Source organism: Mastacembelus armatus, chromosome 6 (genome assembly GCF_900324485.2).
Source record: "Mastacembelus armatus chromosome 6, fMasArm1.2, whole genome shotgun sequence".
Classification (NCBI taxonomy): domain Eukaryota; kingdom Metazoa; phylum Chordata; class Actinopteri; order Synbranchiformes; family Mastacembelidae; genus Mastacembelus; species Mastacembelus armatus.
Genome location: NC_046638.1, coordinates 23,059,388 through 23,075,581, shown reverse-complemented (window position 1 = coordinate 23,075,581; position 16,194 = coordinate 23,059,388). Strand labels below are relative to the sequence as shown.

At 41.8% G+C, this 16,194-nt stretch overlaps 1 protein-coding gene across 2 annotated transcripts in view; it reads right to left on the bottom strand.

Annotated features, from left to right (window-relative positions):
* LOC113132514 (transcription factor Maf-like) overlaps positions 1–14,351 on the bottom strand; it is a 43,243-nt gene extending 28,892 nt beyond the window's left edge. The window contains exons 1-2 of one of the 2 annotated variants that reach the window (XM_026310657.1): positions 12,869–14,351; positions 6,225–6,295 (exon numbers count right to left, since the gene is read on the bottom strand). In XM_026310657.1, coding sequence (XP_026166442.1) covers positions 6,268–6,295; positions 12,869–13,845 — 1,005 coding nt within the window. In that variant the 5' untranslated portion in view covers positions 13,846–14,351 and the 3' untranslated portion in view covers positions 6,225–6,267. The remainder of the gene's footprint in view (positions 1–6,224; positions 6,296–12,868) is intronic. The other variant, XM_026310656.2, reaches the window with a different exon arrangement.
* Positions 14,352–16,194: the final 1,843 nt, after the last annotated feature.

Here is a 16,194-nt window from a genome sequence, read left to right as displayed (position 1 = left end):
ATCAGCAGGAACCCGAGAGAGAGAAAGAGAGAGCTGATGGTTGTGTACATATGGTCCCTGGATCTCTTCCTCTGTCATGACACAAATGCAGCTGCTTGTGTAGGCGTACACAACGCTGCTCACATGAACACACACACACAGACACACACACCTCCGACAGTAAATAAAGCAGTGCAGTCAGGTCACAATCACAGTAAACCACACAAACGACTACCATCTGTCTCTTTGTCTCTGCCTGTACGAGTCAATGAGCCTCACTGGCAACAGTTCATACAACACTGCCCAAACACAATTCAACATTCAACATCGCAGTTAAAAAAATATGAAAGAAGAAAATATCTGTGAAGGAGAACGGGCTATTCATTATTCCTCTCCCTGTGCTCTTATCACACTCTCGTTTCCTTTTTGCCTGGCTCCGTCCCTCCTTCTCTTCCTGTAAATGAGTGATTTATCAGGATTAATTGCTGGCAGTGGTTCATGTGGTCATGTGACCACAACATGACAGCATGTGATAAATATACCCAGAAAATTAAACTCTGCATTGCAAACAGAAACACTCATGGCTTGCATCACATCTGCAGAGCGAGAATGTGTTTGGATACTTTAAAAAACAAAACCTCAACTCACGATATGCTTTAAAAAGAAAATGTTGTCGTAATAAAAGACATTTATCAAAATGAGGCAAAGGGCAAAAAGGAAAAATGAACAATAAATAATGACAGACTAAGAAAATCTATTGTTATAAGGTGTTTCACAACAGTGCCCCATAAACACTGAATGCATGCACACACACAGTCTCTATCAGTGTAGTTCACGTGTTCAGGACTGAAGGGCCTGCAGTGCTCAGTTCATGCATCTTATTGTTACATGGAGCCAGTTCTCAACCACTGACCTTTTTATTCACTGTGCTATATACATTGTTAAAATAATGTATGAGGTGCCTCAGCCAAAGCCACTTCATTGTGTTGTTACACATAACAGATATGTGTGTATGTGTGGCTTACATGGCTTTTTCAGGCAAGAATATACTGAATGTAAAAACAGAGGAGCGAATACATGTTTGATGTTAAGAAACAGAACTAAAGCGTTTAAAAGAAAACAATCAGAAATGTTTTTGTGTGTCGTGACACACACCTGATTATTTCGATACATTCACGTATGATTTTTGTGTTTTGGGCGATCAGTGGCGTGGTGTATGTCCTGTCATCTTCCTTGTGCTCTTTGTTTATAGACCGGCAGTAAAACACTTTTATGGTTACGCTTGGCTGCTGTCATGTGACAAATGATTTTTCATTCATCTTGGATTTTTGTGGTTTCAAAATAGCAAAACAAGAGAAAAGGTAAATTAAACAAAACCAAGGAACAGCAGTAAAGCTGTGCAGGAAGAAAAATAAAAAGCAAAATATAACTAAAGTTGATATTTTGGGAGAATCAGTTTTAAACTTTTCTTCTTTTTTTTTTAGTTAGATTTTGACTTCAGGATGAGAGAAGCTCTTCCAAATGTTTACGAAACCCATGATGAAAACAAACCTGCTCTCAGGTTGTCACTGCACAGACATAAGCATTTACGGATAAATACATCAGACACAAACAGTAATGCAACAATAATACAGCCAAACTATTGTTCATCTAGTTAATACTGAACATTTTTCAATATTAGTCTCACGCTCAACTGTTTTTGCAATCCTCTAATGTGCTACAGTGCTTAAACTGAACTTGATCTATGTCAAATAAATGAAATTAACCCAGGGAGCTGTGCACTGTGATCTGCCAATAAATCACTGCCACACTAGTGTCTTCTTCTGATTAAATTAAATGTGTGTGAATGAAGGGACAGATGATCTGTTAACATGTCAGAAATGTGACCTTTCCCGGAGTGGAAAAGGTGACTTCACAGTTTGGACAACAACAGAAAGGCGTATTGGGAAATGCAATATGTGTGTGCCCACCTTTGACCTGCTCCTGTACAGTATATCATTTATTTTTGCAAGTTTGCATATTGCCTATATGACTATAAACAGGCAACAGCAGAGGGGAGGGACAGCAGAGTGACTCCAACACCTCTGCACCTTCCCTTCCGCCTCCTTATTTATTTGTCTGTATTAGTTAGCTCCTTCTCAGCACTTAAAATTAATGTCATCCAGCAGAAAATAGAGTCTGAAAGCTAAAATTCAGCACTTTCCCAGCAGCCTGGTTATTTATCAAGTTAACAAGGAGAAGATGCATCCCGTTTCAGCCAGGCTCAGGAAATATGTGCTATTAAAGCCCAAAGCTAGTGTTTGAGAGCCAGGGAATAAAAGTGAGGGCGTCAGGGAGAAGGGACGGACGGCATCGCCAGTAATATGGATGCAGAGAGACCAGCAGACACATTTATATAAAGGACAATAGAGGCACTCGGATAGAAGCATGCAAAACGAGAGGAAACGCACACATGCATTGTGTAGCCACAATACATATTCGGCATGTGACGCATGTGTGTATATGAAGTGCTGATTCGGTGATGGCTATAAAAGATGATCCTTTAGGGGATACAGAAGACGTCGTTTGGAGCTTTGAATAAATCATGTGTTGCCAGAGTGAGCTCAGCACTATACTTTTCTCTTTAGGTGCTGGGTATGGAAACGTGTCCCGAGGACTGTTAGTATAGGGGCGTATTAACATCTCTGTAGCATCGGGAGCTAATGCTGAAGTGTTGGAATTCAATTAGACAACGGGCGCAACGCTAAACAGCTAGCAATAGGCAGTCACCGCAGGGAAGAGAGGGAGGATGGTGACACAAGAGGGTGGGAGGGAGGCTGAGGAAGAAGAGACCGTGTGTGTGTGTGGAAGGAGAAAGAGGCTGCGGGCAGGAGGAAGGCCCTGGGCTACTGGCTGCGGTGATTCAGGGGAATACATTATATCACACTAACCTCCGGCTGATCACAAGTTCCTCTCTCCATCGTGCTGTGAACACACAGTCACAACCTGAGGACAACAGTGGCTCTAACATACATACACAGTGGTAAGAGCTTTACAACTAATTATGTTTGAATAAAACAACACAATCTCAGTTTAAACATCGGAGAGAAGATTGTATATTAACATAAGTTGAAAAGAGGAGGGTGTTAATGTTTAGAGGTTTGGCTCCAAGGTGCAGCTTTCTCCCTAAGCATCATCTTGTCTGGGATTTGGAAGAAAGTAAGAGCAGATTTTAAAAAACAATCCATATCCAAACATAGTTGTTCTGTGTTCAGTTTGTGGATCTTTATTACAAGTACAGAAAGTGAAATCTTTTCCTCTTTGTATTTCTCACACAGACCCGATTCTACTTGCTTCCAATCTTTTCAGACCAGGCTGAATAATGAGCATACATCCTGGTCATATCTCCACTGTCATTTGGATTTTCTGGATGGAGCTATGACGTCTGTGTCACTATCAAGACGCTAACAGTGTAACGAGTCGAACACTGAGCAGATAGTAGTTATATATATCCCAGGCAGTGAAGGATAGTGAAGTGTGTCAGATTCTGGTTCCTGCAGAATACAAAAGACCCCGGCACAACTGCAGCTTTTTATAAGTGAAACTGTTTGAATAGTGTCGGCAATGTGTTGAAAATGTGTTGAAATTATTGCTTAGAATCTGAAACCATGTTGTGCAAATCAGTAGTGAGGAATGGAAAATTTCATACTAGCCTGATTTCCAGCAAAAGCCAAAAAGGTTCCACTTTAAATCCAATTACTATCTGGTCCAAAGTGAAGCATAAAAAGCTCAAACATGTCAAGATATACATCGATATCTGTCTTCTGCTTTCTGCCTGGATATTTTTTTATTTTTTTCCAAACAGCCGGCCTTATTTGAAACATTGATATTTTTTAATGGCCAAAGCTTTTTAGATGTTTATGTACGCAGCCCATATGTCCATGCATGCATTTAAAGAAACGCTCTTTCTCTTCCTGTCTCGTACATACACTTTGATGGGTGCGATGGATGCATGTGCCCTTACTCCTACAAAAACCTGACCTGCCTGCTGTCAGCCACAGAGGCACCTTGCCTCCACGCACCCCCCCTTCCCCGCAAGTGGCCGACTCACCCCGTCAGAATGAGGGGAAGACGGGTTGGCGGCAGAGGAGGAGGGATGAAGGGGGATAACGGAGGAAAGAAGGAAAAGCAGGGGGAGAGATGGTGGAGGTGTGGTGGTGAATGGGTGGCGGCTCTGAAGCTTCCTCTAATGTGCCCTCTCCACTCCCCTGTCTGTGACCTCAGAGCTCCTGACAGCCAGAAAATGCTGAAGCATGCAGGTGTCCTAATGCTGCAGCCACACACATGCGAGCGCACAAACACGTGCTCCACACACACACACACACACAGATGCAGGTGTCCTACCTTAGCAGCCTGTATTCTGTCATTTTTAACTCCTTCACCACCTCCATCCTCACTGTTCAATACCATCACATATCAAAATATGCATCATATCGTCTCTTTATAATCATTTAACAGTTAAAAAAATGTGGAGTGACGGAGTGTGTATCAAAGGCAAAACAAGCATGTGCTTTCCAGTGCTGAGCAAACGAGGAGAGTAGAGTATGCTGTCTACAGTACAGTAAAATTAGCTGATGCTGATGCTGTAGTTTTCACTGTCCAGCCTCTCAACTGTACAGGGTAAAACCTGAGGTGTCCAGAGATCGTCCTGTCCTGTGTGTGTGTGTGTGTGTGTGTGTGTGTGTGTGTGTGCGTGTGTGTGCGCGCGTGTGTGTGTGTGTGTGTGTGTGTGGAAGGGGGGTTAGGGTTAGAGAGTTGTATTACAGTGGTGATGAGTCGCCTGGCTGTGAGGCTGATACCTCAGCAGCACCCAGCATTGACCAGGCCTTTAAATAAAGCTTTCGATCCTCCAGCAGCAGAGAAGGTCACCGCCTGCCTCTGGTTACCCTGCCTGTGTGTCTGCAGCCACGGCCAGGAGCCCTCCCGCCAGCCCTTTCTCCCTTCCCTCGCCTGCTCACCTCTCTTCTCTCACCATGGCATGCATCTCTGCATTCAAATCCAGGTGCATTTCTTTCCTTAATCCTCCGACCACTCCCCTAACTTTGCCTTGGTCCCCTCCGTCTTTATCTCCTTGCACCTTTTCCTTAGTTTTACAACAAACAACCTGACAGCACAACAACCTGGTCCTTGCTTTGCCTCACTCACTGCACCATCATCCTCCACCAGCCACACATCCACCCATCTGCATGTCAGTCAGAAATAAAATATACCATTCAGCGTTTCTCTCCACAGAGAGAGCAGAGAGAGTGAAGGAAGTTGGGGGGGGTCAGGAAAAAGGTCAAAGGTTTTGGCCTCATCCCATGAGCATCGTGTATGTCACCCTCCTGTCAATCAAGCAGCTCTGTCACAGCCCGAAACCAAGAAGAGCATAAGACGGCACATAATAATATCTGGGAGACCGAGAGAGAAAGGAGTTTGGTTGTCATAGAGATAAATATGAAGTGAGGAAAAATGTGCCCAGTAATAAACTGCTCTCAGGTGTCTATGTTCCCAACTGAGCACTTCCTTATTTAATTAAATCACTAGAACCAAATATTGGTTTCACTCAGAAGAAAGATAGAACCATCTCACTTCATGCCTGAGGCACTTTAAAAACTTTTGTCAGATTTAAAGTAAAATATTGCGATGCAGGACTAAATTTAAAGCTCCTGTTTAAATTGTTCCACTGTGAAAACAGACTGTATTCAAATTGTTTAAGATTTGTTCAAGAAAGCAAGTGACAGATGAATTTAATGTTTTATATTCTGTCAATACATCAATAAGTTTTAAAGATTTAAATAAAAGGCCACAGTTTTGTTCAGAGTATATTTTTACAGCATTTTGCAGCATATCTCCAATATTTTACACGGATGCAACCATTCTTGTCATTTTAAAGTGAGCTTTATAAAGTCTCAACCTGAAGAGATCACTGCTGTGTGCTTTGGTGTAGAAAAATAAAATATGAAAATATAAATAAAACAAATATGATAAAATACTGAAATTAATTCTGACAACTTGTAATGCATCAGTTACTAAACACGGTCATAGGAAAATCTCAGTGTGAATATTATGTGCTGTGCTTTGATGGACCTGCAGCAGACATGAAGTTTAAATCATCTGGTTTTGCAACACTACATTTTGCTATTATTTGACATTTGTCGTGAAACCGTATTAAATGCCTATGTGCTGTGTAGGGAATGTGCCAAAGTTTAAAGAGGACAGGATACCTCAGACTCCAGGGTGGTGGGATGGAGAAGTCACAGCTCTCTATCACAGATGGAGGAATTTTCTTGATGTCCTGCAAAGACAAAAACCAGGAAAGAACTTTAAAACAAACTCTTATCAAACAGCAGTGAAACCTTTCTGCAGACATAATTTAATTTCAATGTTTCACAGTTTTGTTGCCTTGAATTTAAGGAACGTGACATGTTGTTATAAAATGGTGGAGGGATCCAAGACAAGACAGACAGTAAACAACCAAAAACAAATTGGTTGAAAAATTGAACAAAACGGAGTTCATAATAAGCTATGGAGGTATGTAGTTTATACAGTTTAAACAGAAATATTTTAGAATAATCAACAGAGCTACAAAACCACAAGCACAAGAGAAAAAAAATCTATCAAATGCTTATAGATTCAGATTAAAATTTTGTTTGTAATTATTTATACACTTGAATATCCTGTATTTATCCCACCTCACTTTCCAACAGAGGATAAACAGGTGCACACACACACAAATGTTCTCACATGTGCACACACATGCAAACATACTGCGAACTGCAGTTTTTTTCAAACGCGAACTCAATTTCGAAAGAATATCTGGGATGAAAACAATTATTTACATTATTTCAAATAATCTAAATACAATACTTCAAATATTCTGTTTTGAAATAAAGTCCAGTAATATGTCAGGACCATTTCATACCTTTGTCACACATGGGAACTTTACACATGTCGCTGTTTACTGTGGAACATCTGGTTTAAAAACCACAGCACATCCTGAAAATCTTTTTGCTGTGTTTCAGTAGAGAGAAATGAGGCAAAGGAGTTACAAAGTATATTAATACACCTCAATCCGTTTTGAAATAACAATGAGAACCATTCATTTCCCTATAATCCAGCTCACACTGCAGCCGTATGGACTCTGACCCATTCGGCTGCTCATGAGCTACCAGTTTCAAACCCACAAGAGAGAGACAGCTGTAGTCAACAGACAAATGCTCTGAATCATCATCGACATACCTACACATTTACAGTTTCAACCTCATAAAATGAATCTACAAATAAATACACATTAGGTGAACACAAATAGAGTAACAGATAAACACGGAGCAGCATTCACACACACACAGACACACACAGGTTTACATACTGCCACAGAAACACATGAGTCTGCTCTGTGTGCACACTTCCTAATGCAAACAAACACACACACTGAGCTTGATACAATGAAAAGGAGGTCCACCTGCAGAGGGCTGTACATGGCAGCAGTGTGTGGGGTCAAGGCCTTTCCCAGGTACAAATGAAAGAGAGAGGAGAGACTTTGGAACAGCTAAACAACACTTAGGTCACCTTGCCTGGCAAAGAGATCAATGTCTGTTTGACAGGCAAGAGAGAGAGAGAGAGAGAGAGAGAGAGAGAGAGAGAGAGAGAGGCTGCCTGCAGTAAAAGGGTAAATCACCTCTCGCTTCATTGGGATGCAGGTAAAACACACGGTATAGGCCTGGTTCCAGCTCCACCCTGCATAACACAAAGTTGTGCACATGCAACCTTAAACATGCATAGACAAACATGCACGCACAGAAAAACATGCACACGCACACACAGTCACATAATGCACTTAGTTTTTAACCAAACCCCCCACCATGTTCCCTGCGGCTCCTTGACTCTGTGCCCTGCAACTCAACTCACTGTTGAAAACATCAAGCTAGCCTCAGCTACGTCGGTCTGTAAGTCAGAATATTATAATCACATATGATTAAATCATAAGTAGCTTTCATCTATTGCCTTTTAGTGTCACATTTTGAGAAGATCTTCTTATACGAGCAAATGCAAAGCTAGTATTTGAATTTTACTGCAACATATACAAAATATGAGATGCATTTAAAGCGCCTACTAGTACGTGCACTTTATTTTGTAGCTGAGAATTTACAGTAATCTCAGTTCAGCACAGGACTAAAGGATTGGATTCAGACAATCACATTACCACGCACCTGTCTGCGCTTCTATTTGCTGGGAAAAATCACTATGCAAAACCAATAAGATACAAACACAGGAAATGGAACAGACCTTCTCTACAGCTCCGCCATTCTTACCACATGCACGGCCACGACAGGAGGGGACAAGTTAAATTATTAGGGTTTCAAATAAATGACACATAACTCAGGACACTGAAAGACACATACAGAGAGAGAGAGAGAAGCTCTGGCAGTGCAGGTCTAGATGATGGACGGACCACAGAGGAACATAAATGCAGCTGATTTAAATCACTTTAAATGTAAATGTTTATCGCATGGAGTGATGCAGATGTGGATTGAGTGGAAGAGATTGAAATTGTTTCCCCTTTTGAATGTGAATATAGTTTTAACCCTTTGGGGGTTTGTCACTTTTCCACTTCTCCATTGCTTGCAAAAAGAAAACTTTTGCATTACAAGATGAGCTGACTGTTATTGTTATCAGCTAATTTTTAATAACATAAAACTAATTATTTTTTTCAGTGATAGTGTATAGCTTTTATAAAGTGACAGCAGAGAGGGATCTATCTATTTATATAGTGTTTTGAGAAGTAAACATGATTATAAAAACATCATCTAAATATTAGTTATACATCCAAATAGAAACACTTTTGGAGCACCCTGAACTTTGATTCCCTTCACTGCTCTTAAAAAAATAATTCATATCCTATTGTGGTGAAAAAGTAAATATGTTTATTGTGCTATTTTAGATTAGATGAACATTGTTCAGTTTTACATTTATTGAATTATTCCTTTGATTACAGAGGTGATAGTGTCATAATAAAATGATTCATTCATCATTTCAAGCCTTAATACACCCTTCCATCACAAGGTCAAATAAGACAATGCTGGCTGGTTATTGAGCGCTCACACTAAACAGTGCGCACATCCTTTGTCATATTAATTCTGACGCATTATAGCAAAGTACATGATGATGATTTAATGTCAATACTGATATATTTCAAAGTGATTTCCCATAGTTGACCTGAAAGATAGAGTCCAATATTATGACAGCAGATAACTACATTATCTTTAATAATCTAATCATTGGACAGGCTGCAAATGATCATAGTGCAGAAGTCAATATAGTGGACCAGAGAATAGAATTACTGTTCATATTGATAAGATTAATAATGTGCTGTGTCTGTATATTACATGTGCACACTTTTTCATGCTGAACAAATGAAAGAGAGGAAGCAAAAGGCAGAGAAAAAAGCTGTGAATCGGGTGGAGGAAGTGCTGAAATGTTGTTTCCTGTGCTTTCTGTCCTCCTTCAACACAGGAAGTGAATCAGTGCTACTGAGTCCTCCCTGCCCCTCGGTGTGTCTAAAAGTCAAAACACACAAGAAAAAAAAAGCATCCTGCACAATTTCCACACCCGTGCAACAATCAACACTGTATCATTTCCACTGTATCATTCTTACGTATTGGCTAACGGAGCACAAACATTGGAAAGCTATTAATCATTACAGGCAGAGCCCCTGTCTCTCACATAACACTGTTGATGTACAAGCAAGTTCCAGGTAAGACCATCACAAGTAAAATCTTGAGATTCCTAAGAATGCTCAAGAGGTGCCCATGCAAGAAGTATAGCATGTCCAGTTCTAGGTTATAACACAAATGTAATTAAATTGCACACTATATTGACCTAATCAGATAGGAGGGCCATAAATTAGTGGACACATGCTCACTAAAAGGTCCTCTCCTCTCAGCTAGGACGCATCTCTGATCGTTTATCATCTGAAAGGAGCAGGAAGGCAGCCAGCATCTCTCTCTCTCTCTCTCTCTCTCTCTCTCTCTCTCTCTCTCTCTCTCTCTCTCTCTCTCTCACCCTGTCCCCACTGCTCCTTCTCTGTCTCTCACTCACTTTTAATCACAGAGGAAATCATTCCTCCAGGCATGAAAGTATCATGCTCCCCCATCTTGCCCCTCACCCAGTATGAGCCAGGTGACTGTGTGTGTGTGTGTGTGTGTGTGTCTGTGTGTCTGTGTGTGTGTGTGAGAGAGACGCTGCTGCACAGGTGAGAGAGCACTGAACTATGTGTGCAAAAAGTCTGCACAGTCCTGGTCTTCAGTACATTTTAAAGTTTCCATAAGTCACACACACACACACAAACACATTTGGACAAGAAGTAGCAGGCACATACAAGCATTCACACTGTTAGAGCTCCAACAGCAGGAAACGATAATAAAAGATAATGGCCCTCCTCCACACACACACACACACTCACACACACGCAACCACGCTGACTCTACTGTGGTGGCAGTGACCTTGCATGGAAGCACAGCCCAGTCTCTGCGTAGCTTTTAACCGAACTGCTCTCTGAGATGCACCGAGATCCAAAGGAGCCGGAACCCTCTGCAGCCCGGATTCGGTGCAGAGCAGAGGCAGGTTACAGGCCACTGCACCTGTCAATCGCTACCAAAACCAAATTACATCGAGTGGCCGCTGTGGATTTTATTCAGTGTATTCAGCATTTTCACCTCAGATAAAATCTAATAAAAACTCCTTTGCACTGAAGCGAAAGAGGTAAATTTACCACCACAAAGCATCGTGTGTCATAGTGGCACCGAAAATTGCGTTTGGTTACAAACATTAAGCAGAAACCAAAAGACAATATATTTACACCGTTTGGTGTCATAAATGACTTTAGACAATATAGAAAGTCAAGAGTGGTGTCTGTAAAAATATACAGATTTTGTATAATGGCGTTTTTGCCTTATATTGTCCAGAAAACAGATTTTATCAGGTCTGAGCTTTGTCTTTTGGTCGATTTTAAAATGCAACTTTCCACAGAACATATTCAACAAGTGGAGAGCCACAGAGTAAAAAGTGCAAGTTTACTCTAAAATCAATCATTAACATTTTCTCCAGAGCTCCTGCTGCACGAGCATTGGGCCCTGAGGCTAAGATGGAAAATTGTATTAGAAATTTGAGCATTGTTGTCTGATTTTTTTTTTTAGAGAGAATTTAAACTGTTTTTCTATCTTTAATTACGCAATAAGTTTAGGCCGCTCTTTAAAAAGAATCAACGAAAGAAAAACTGCTTCCACATATTTCGCCGAGCATTTCTCATAATTAATAAATAATAATAAAAATGTATACTGAATAAAAGCATAAAATGACCTAAAACATAACACAGGAGCTCGACTTGATCCTGGAGTTAATTTAATTACGCGCATTGTGAAACATCTGCACCGCCCTTCCATCAAAAGTAGATGTTTATAAACAGATGTTCACTGTTATCTCAGTGACAATTGTAATTCTGCTATATTTTCATTTCTATCGACAGATGATCAGAAGACAGAGTGTTTGCCTCAAAGACAAATGACATGACAACATGCAAAACTAAAGACAGCAAAAATAAAAATAATAAAAGGAGAAAATATTTGTTTCCATTCATGAAGGTTTATTGTGAATGGTGTATTAATATAAAAAGAGTGAGCACGGTGTCTACCAGTTTACTGCACTGTCCAGACAATACATTTTACTGTGTAGAAACCCAGAGCATGACAAAAGACGTGGCACTGCTTTGCTTAATTATTCTACAATTCCGGAAGAACATTAAATTTCAATTTCCAAGTTTACGATTTATTTACTGAATAAGAGCCATAGGGTTCCGGGTAAACTTAATTGAGTTCCTTAAATGAAAGGAAAGCACATTAACCACGAGCTGCAGAGAGAATAAATCATTTGTTGTAACATTTTTTGCGTGACAAAGTAGTCTATTTCTCATTTATTTCAGGACATGCATCATAATCTGCTTCTGCCCCACTTGTTGATGGCAGCAATTTATTTATTCTGCGCCTTTGTCAGGAAAATAAATAATATTCCGACTAAATATCCCGATGCCCGAAGTTTTATCCATAAAGTTATTTCCTCCACAGGGCTCCAACAATAAGCCTAGAAATGTTTACGGGTTGATGTTCCGCGGTGTTTTTTGTTTTGTTTGTTTGTTTTTTACTAATAAATCCCCAACGCTGATGAGACGGGAAATGTGTTGATGGTGTAATAATACAATAAGGTTCACATAGAACAGAAAACCAAAAGAAATGAGAAAGCACAGTCCGTACACGACCAGAATGCATGGCTCCACATCCTAACTCTCACAGTCTGTTTAACATCAGGGTCCAAACTTCTGCGCTCACTGACTCAACACAAATCAGATGCATGACATGAAAATCGGATAATGCATTATCAGACTTCACTTTGAACAGAAATAAAAAGACAAATCACAGCACACGTCAAAATAAGTTGTTTCATTTCACCAAATAAATGTGGGGAAGAGGAAACAGGATGGACGAGGCGTAAGAGCGGATCTATGCGTGTTAAATAATTTGAACGAAAGACAAACACCACGAATTGGACAGAAATCCTTTAAGTGTTTGTGGAGGCTGATTTCCTTTAAACGGGCCTATGTGTGAATCCTTTAAAAGTGAAATGATAAAACAAACGTGGAACAAAATACTTTTGACACATAGAAAAGCGAAAAGGTGTTTTTTTTGTCCTTAACTAACGCAGTTTCAACAAAACAACTTCGACACAAACCTAATTCAGCTGCGCCCGAATTAAAAGTTGTTTTTCTGTTTCTCTCTGTGACGGTCGGTTACTAAAACTTTTCAGCGCCCAGACTCACATGAAAAGCTCCGGGGATGAGGGGTTGTTGTCGCTGCTGGATCCTCCGTTTTCTCTGAAGCCGGTGCTGATCAGCTTCTCGTATTTCTCCTTGTAGGCGTCCCTCTCCCTGGCCAGCCGGGAGATCTCCTGCTTGAGGTGGTCCACCTGCTGCATGAGTTGCGTCTTCTCTCCCTCCAGGACGTACCGCTGCTGGACCCGCTTGTACCGGCAGGACTGGGCATAGCCTCTGTTCTTTAGCGTCCTCCTCTTCTGTTTCAGACGGATCACCTCTTCTTTGCTGACCCCCCGGAGCTGCCGGTTCAATTCCCGCACAGACATGGTCACCAGCTGCTCGTCCGAGAACCGCTCTTCCAAGCGCATGTGCTGGTGGTTTCCCCCTGCGCCGCCGCCGGACTGAGACCCGGAGGAGGGGTGGTGTGTCCCTGTGTGGTGGTGGTGGTGGTGATGGTGATGGTGGTGGGGAGCCCCGTTCTGAACCGCAGCTGCAGCGATAACCGCGGACACCACGGCGGCCGCTGATCCCATCTCCTCCCCGGCCATGGCGCCTCCTGCCCCGGCTGCGCCGCCAAACTGCTGCCCTCTGGCATAGCCATCGAAGGTCTGGAGCTGGTGACTGCTGCTTATCAGCGCCTCTACGGCGTCCTCCGGGCTAAAGCCCAGAGCCTCGGGGTTCAACTGCTGTTGGTACCCGGTCATCCAGTAGAAATCCTCCAAGTGCGCCTTCTGTTCGCTCCCTGATCCCGGACTGGGCGCCGAGAAGCTTGGAGACGGGGGAACCGAGCTGCAAGGCGTGCTCATCGGGGTGGAAGATAGGGATCCCCCGGTGACCAGGCGGCTGCACTGGCTGATGCTGCGATCGGGCTCCACCGGCTCCTTTTTCACTTCAAACTTCATCAGATCGAAGTCATTAACATATTCCATGGCCAGGGGACTGGTGGGCAGGTCGGAGTTGCTCATTGCCAGCTCTGATGCCATCCTCTTGCTGTTGACAGTCCTCCAAAGGGGGTGAGGAGCACCTGTCAAAGTGGGCTGCTGAGACACGCACTGAGCCAGCTTGATTTATTTATTTATTTTCTTCAAAACCGAAGGAAAAAGTGGATTTTCTCGCACTAATTGCGCGGCGCAGGTTTTGGTTTTGTGAGTCGATAAGTTTTTTTTCTTCAGTCTGTATTGCACAGACGCATTGGAGCAGCGCTGTTTCCTCCCTCTCTCCCACCGTGCGGGTATCTGAGCGCCGCTCTCTCTGTTTCTACCATTTAACACTTCATGGCTCCTTTTAGGATTAGTGCGCCAATTTGAGGAGGTTCACGTACGTGTCCCGGGCAAATAGTTGCCTTGTGGAGAATGGGGGGGGGGGAAACTCCACCCAAGGATTGATAGATTTTTTTAAGGGATCAGTCAGCCGACGAGTTAAAAAGCATTGCTGAGTTTTATAGGCGCCCTGACGTCAGGACTGAAATATGAAATTGACCGAGACTCAGCCAATGAGCAGCTCAGCCTGGGGACGTAATTAGCATAATAGTATAGAAACCAAAGTTTTCTGAAGTGTTGAAGCCCATCAGCAGATTGACATTTTAGATTTGATATTCAGCCTGTTATTGCTTTGCACGGGAAGGAAAGAAAGAAAACAGAATAAAACGATTCCCAAGCATTAGATCAGAGTACATATGCATGTGGAGGACGATATTATTCTCTTCATCATAATAATTCATTTAAACATCATTCAGATTGAATCAGCAGCATTACTGTTTGTTGGTCAGTCAGACTGGTAATCTTATTGTGTGTTGATATAATCTGACTGCTGGATAATTATATGAGCAAGTTTTTTATTAACGACTCACGTTGATTTGCAGACACTACAACAGCAACGACATGATGGCATTATGATGGATCAACGTGCATTTCTCCACGAGAATCAGATAAATGCTCTAATGTACAATATATAATCGCAGAACTAGATCAGGGCAGATGAAGCGGATCGTTGCGTGGGGAAGGTGACAGTGTTTGGGTCTGGTTCAATGACATTGTTTGGAAACCCAATGTCGCCACCTTTCGGGAATAAAAGGAATAGTTTATGAGGCTTTTTGTTTGGGTGTGTGTGCGCCCGATATTCTCCTGGTGTGAATATATGTTTTAGCTTTAAGTGGAGAAATGTTTGAATCACTCTGCGCTATTTCCAGCCTCTGTGCTCTGTTTTCTCAATGACTACGCGTTACAAAAAAACAGGGTTTCAAAAATAAAGTGGTAAAAGGAGTGTTTCAAAATCACTTTTCTCCACGAAGATCAATTTAAATCCCCTTTGTTGCAGAAATGATGCATGATCTGCATTAATTGCATGTTACTGCCAAGCACCATGAAAGCATATATATATATTTGTTCTGATGGAGTAATCTGTGGTGATAGCACCTCAGTCTGTGTTCTCAGTCCCATATAGAGATCACAGAATCAGTGTGTCTTTGTATGTCTCTGTCTCCTGGAGCACATTCTCCTGGAGGCACCAGTGGTGGCACATCAGAACAAACAATAAGGAGGACTATACACAGTGGACTGGAGAGTAAATAAGAGCAGTCTCCCCGGAACATGTCACACGGGGAAGCTTCAGAAAACTACAAAGCCGCCAGCAGATAATCCAAGTCCCCGGTGTCCCAACACAAGTAAATATTCTCTTGGTCCCTGTGACTCTTCATGGGGACTTAACGTTAAACAGGAAGGATAAACATTGTGTTTTATTCATTAGAACCCACAACAGAGGCTCCTCTGATGCTTTTGAATAAATATTAAATAGATCAAGTGTCCCATCTGATGCTACTGTATGTTGCTGCTGTTGTAGTGTAAATTCAGATGAGTAGAGGGATATTGGATATTGACTTGAATGTATCAGCATTAGGTATTTTTATTAGATTTAAAATGGCATTTCCTTCTATGTGTTCTCTGTTACTGTAGTCCAGTGACAGGAAAACTCTGGAAAGTGTTATTTTAAGATTTGTAAGACTAAGAAACATAATTCCCTTACAAACTAAAGATTTGATGCTCTGATGCAACACACAATGCTACACACCAGGAAGAAACCGCAAAACATTTGACACAGCAGAGGACACCATAGCTGCTGTGTGAGCTCTGGGTTTGCCAAACCTCTTAAACCAGGATTTATCAGCCCAGGAGTCTCAAGGGTTAACAAGTAGAGTTCAGAGCCAATGCATCAGCTGTGTTACTGAGGGCTAATAGTCCTGTATGCGCCTCATTCTGTCTCCCTTCGGACTTTCCCATAGCCAGCTCACTACCATGAAGTTTACTACTCTCTTTATTATATCAGGGATGATTCCC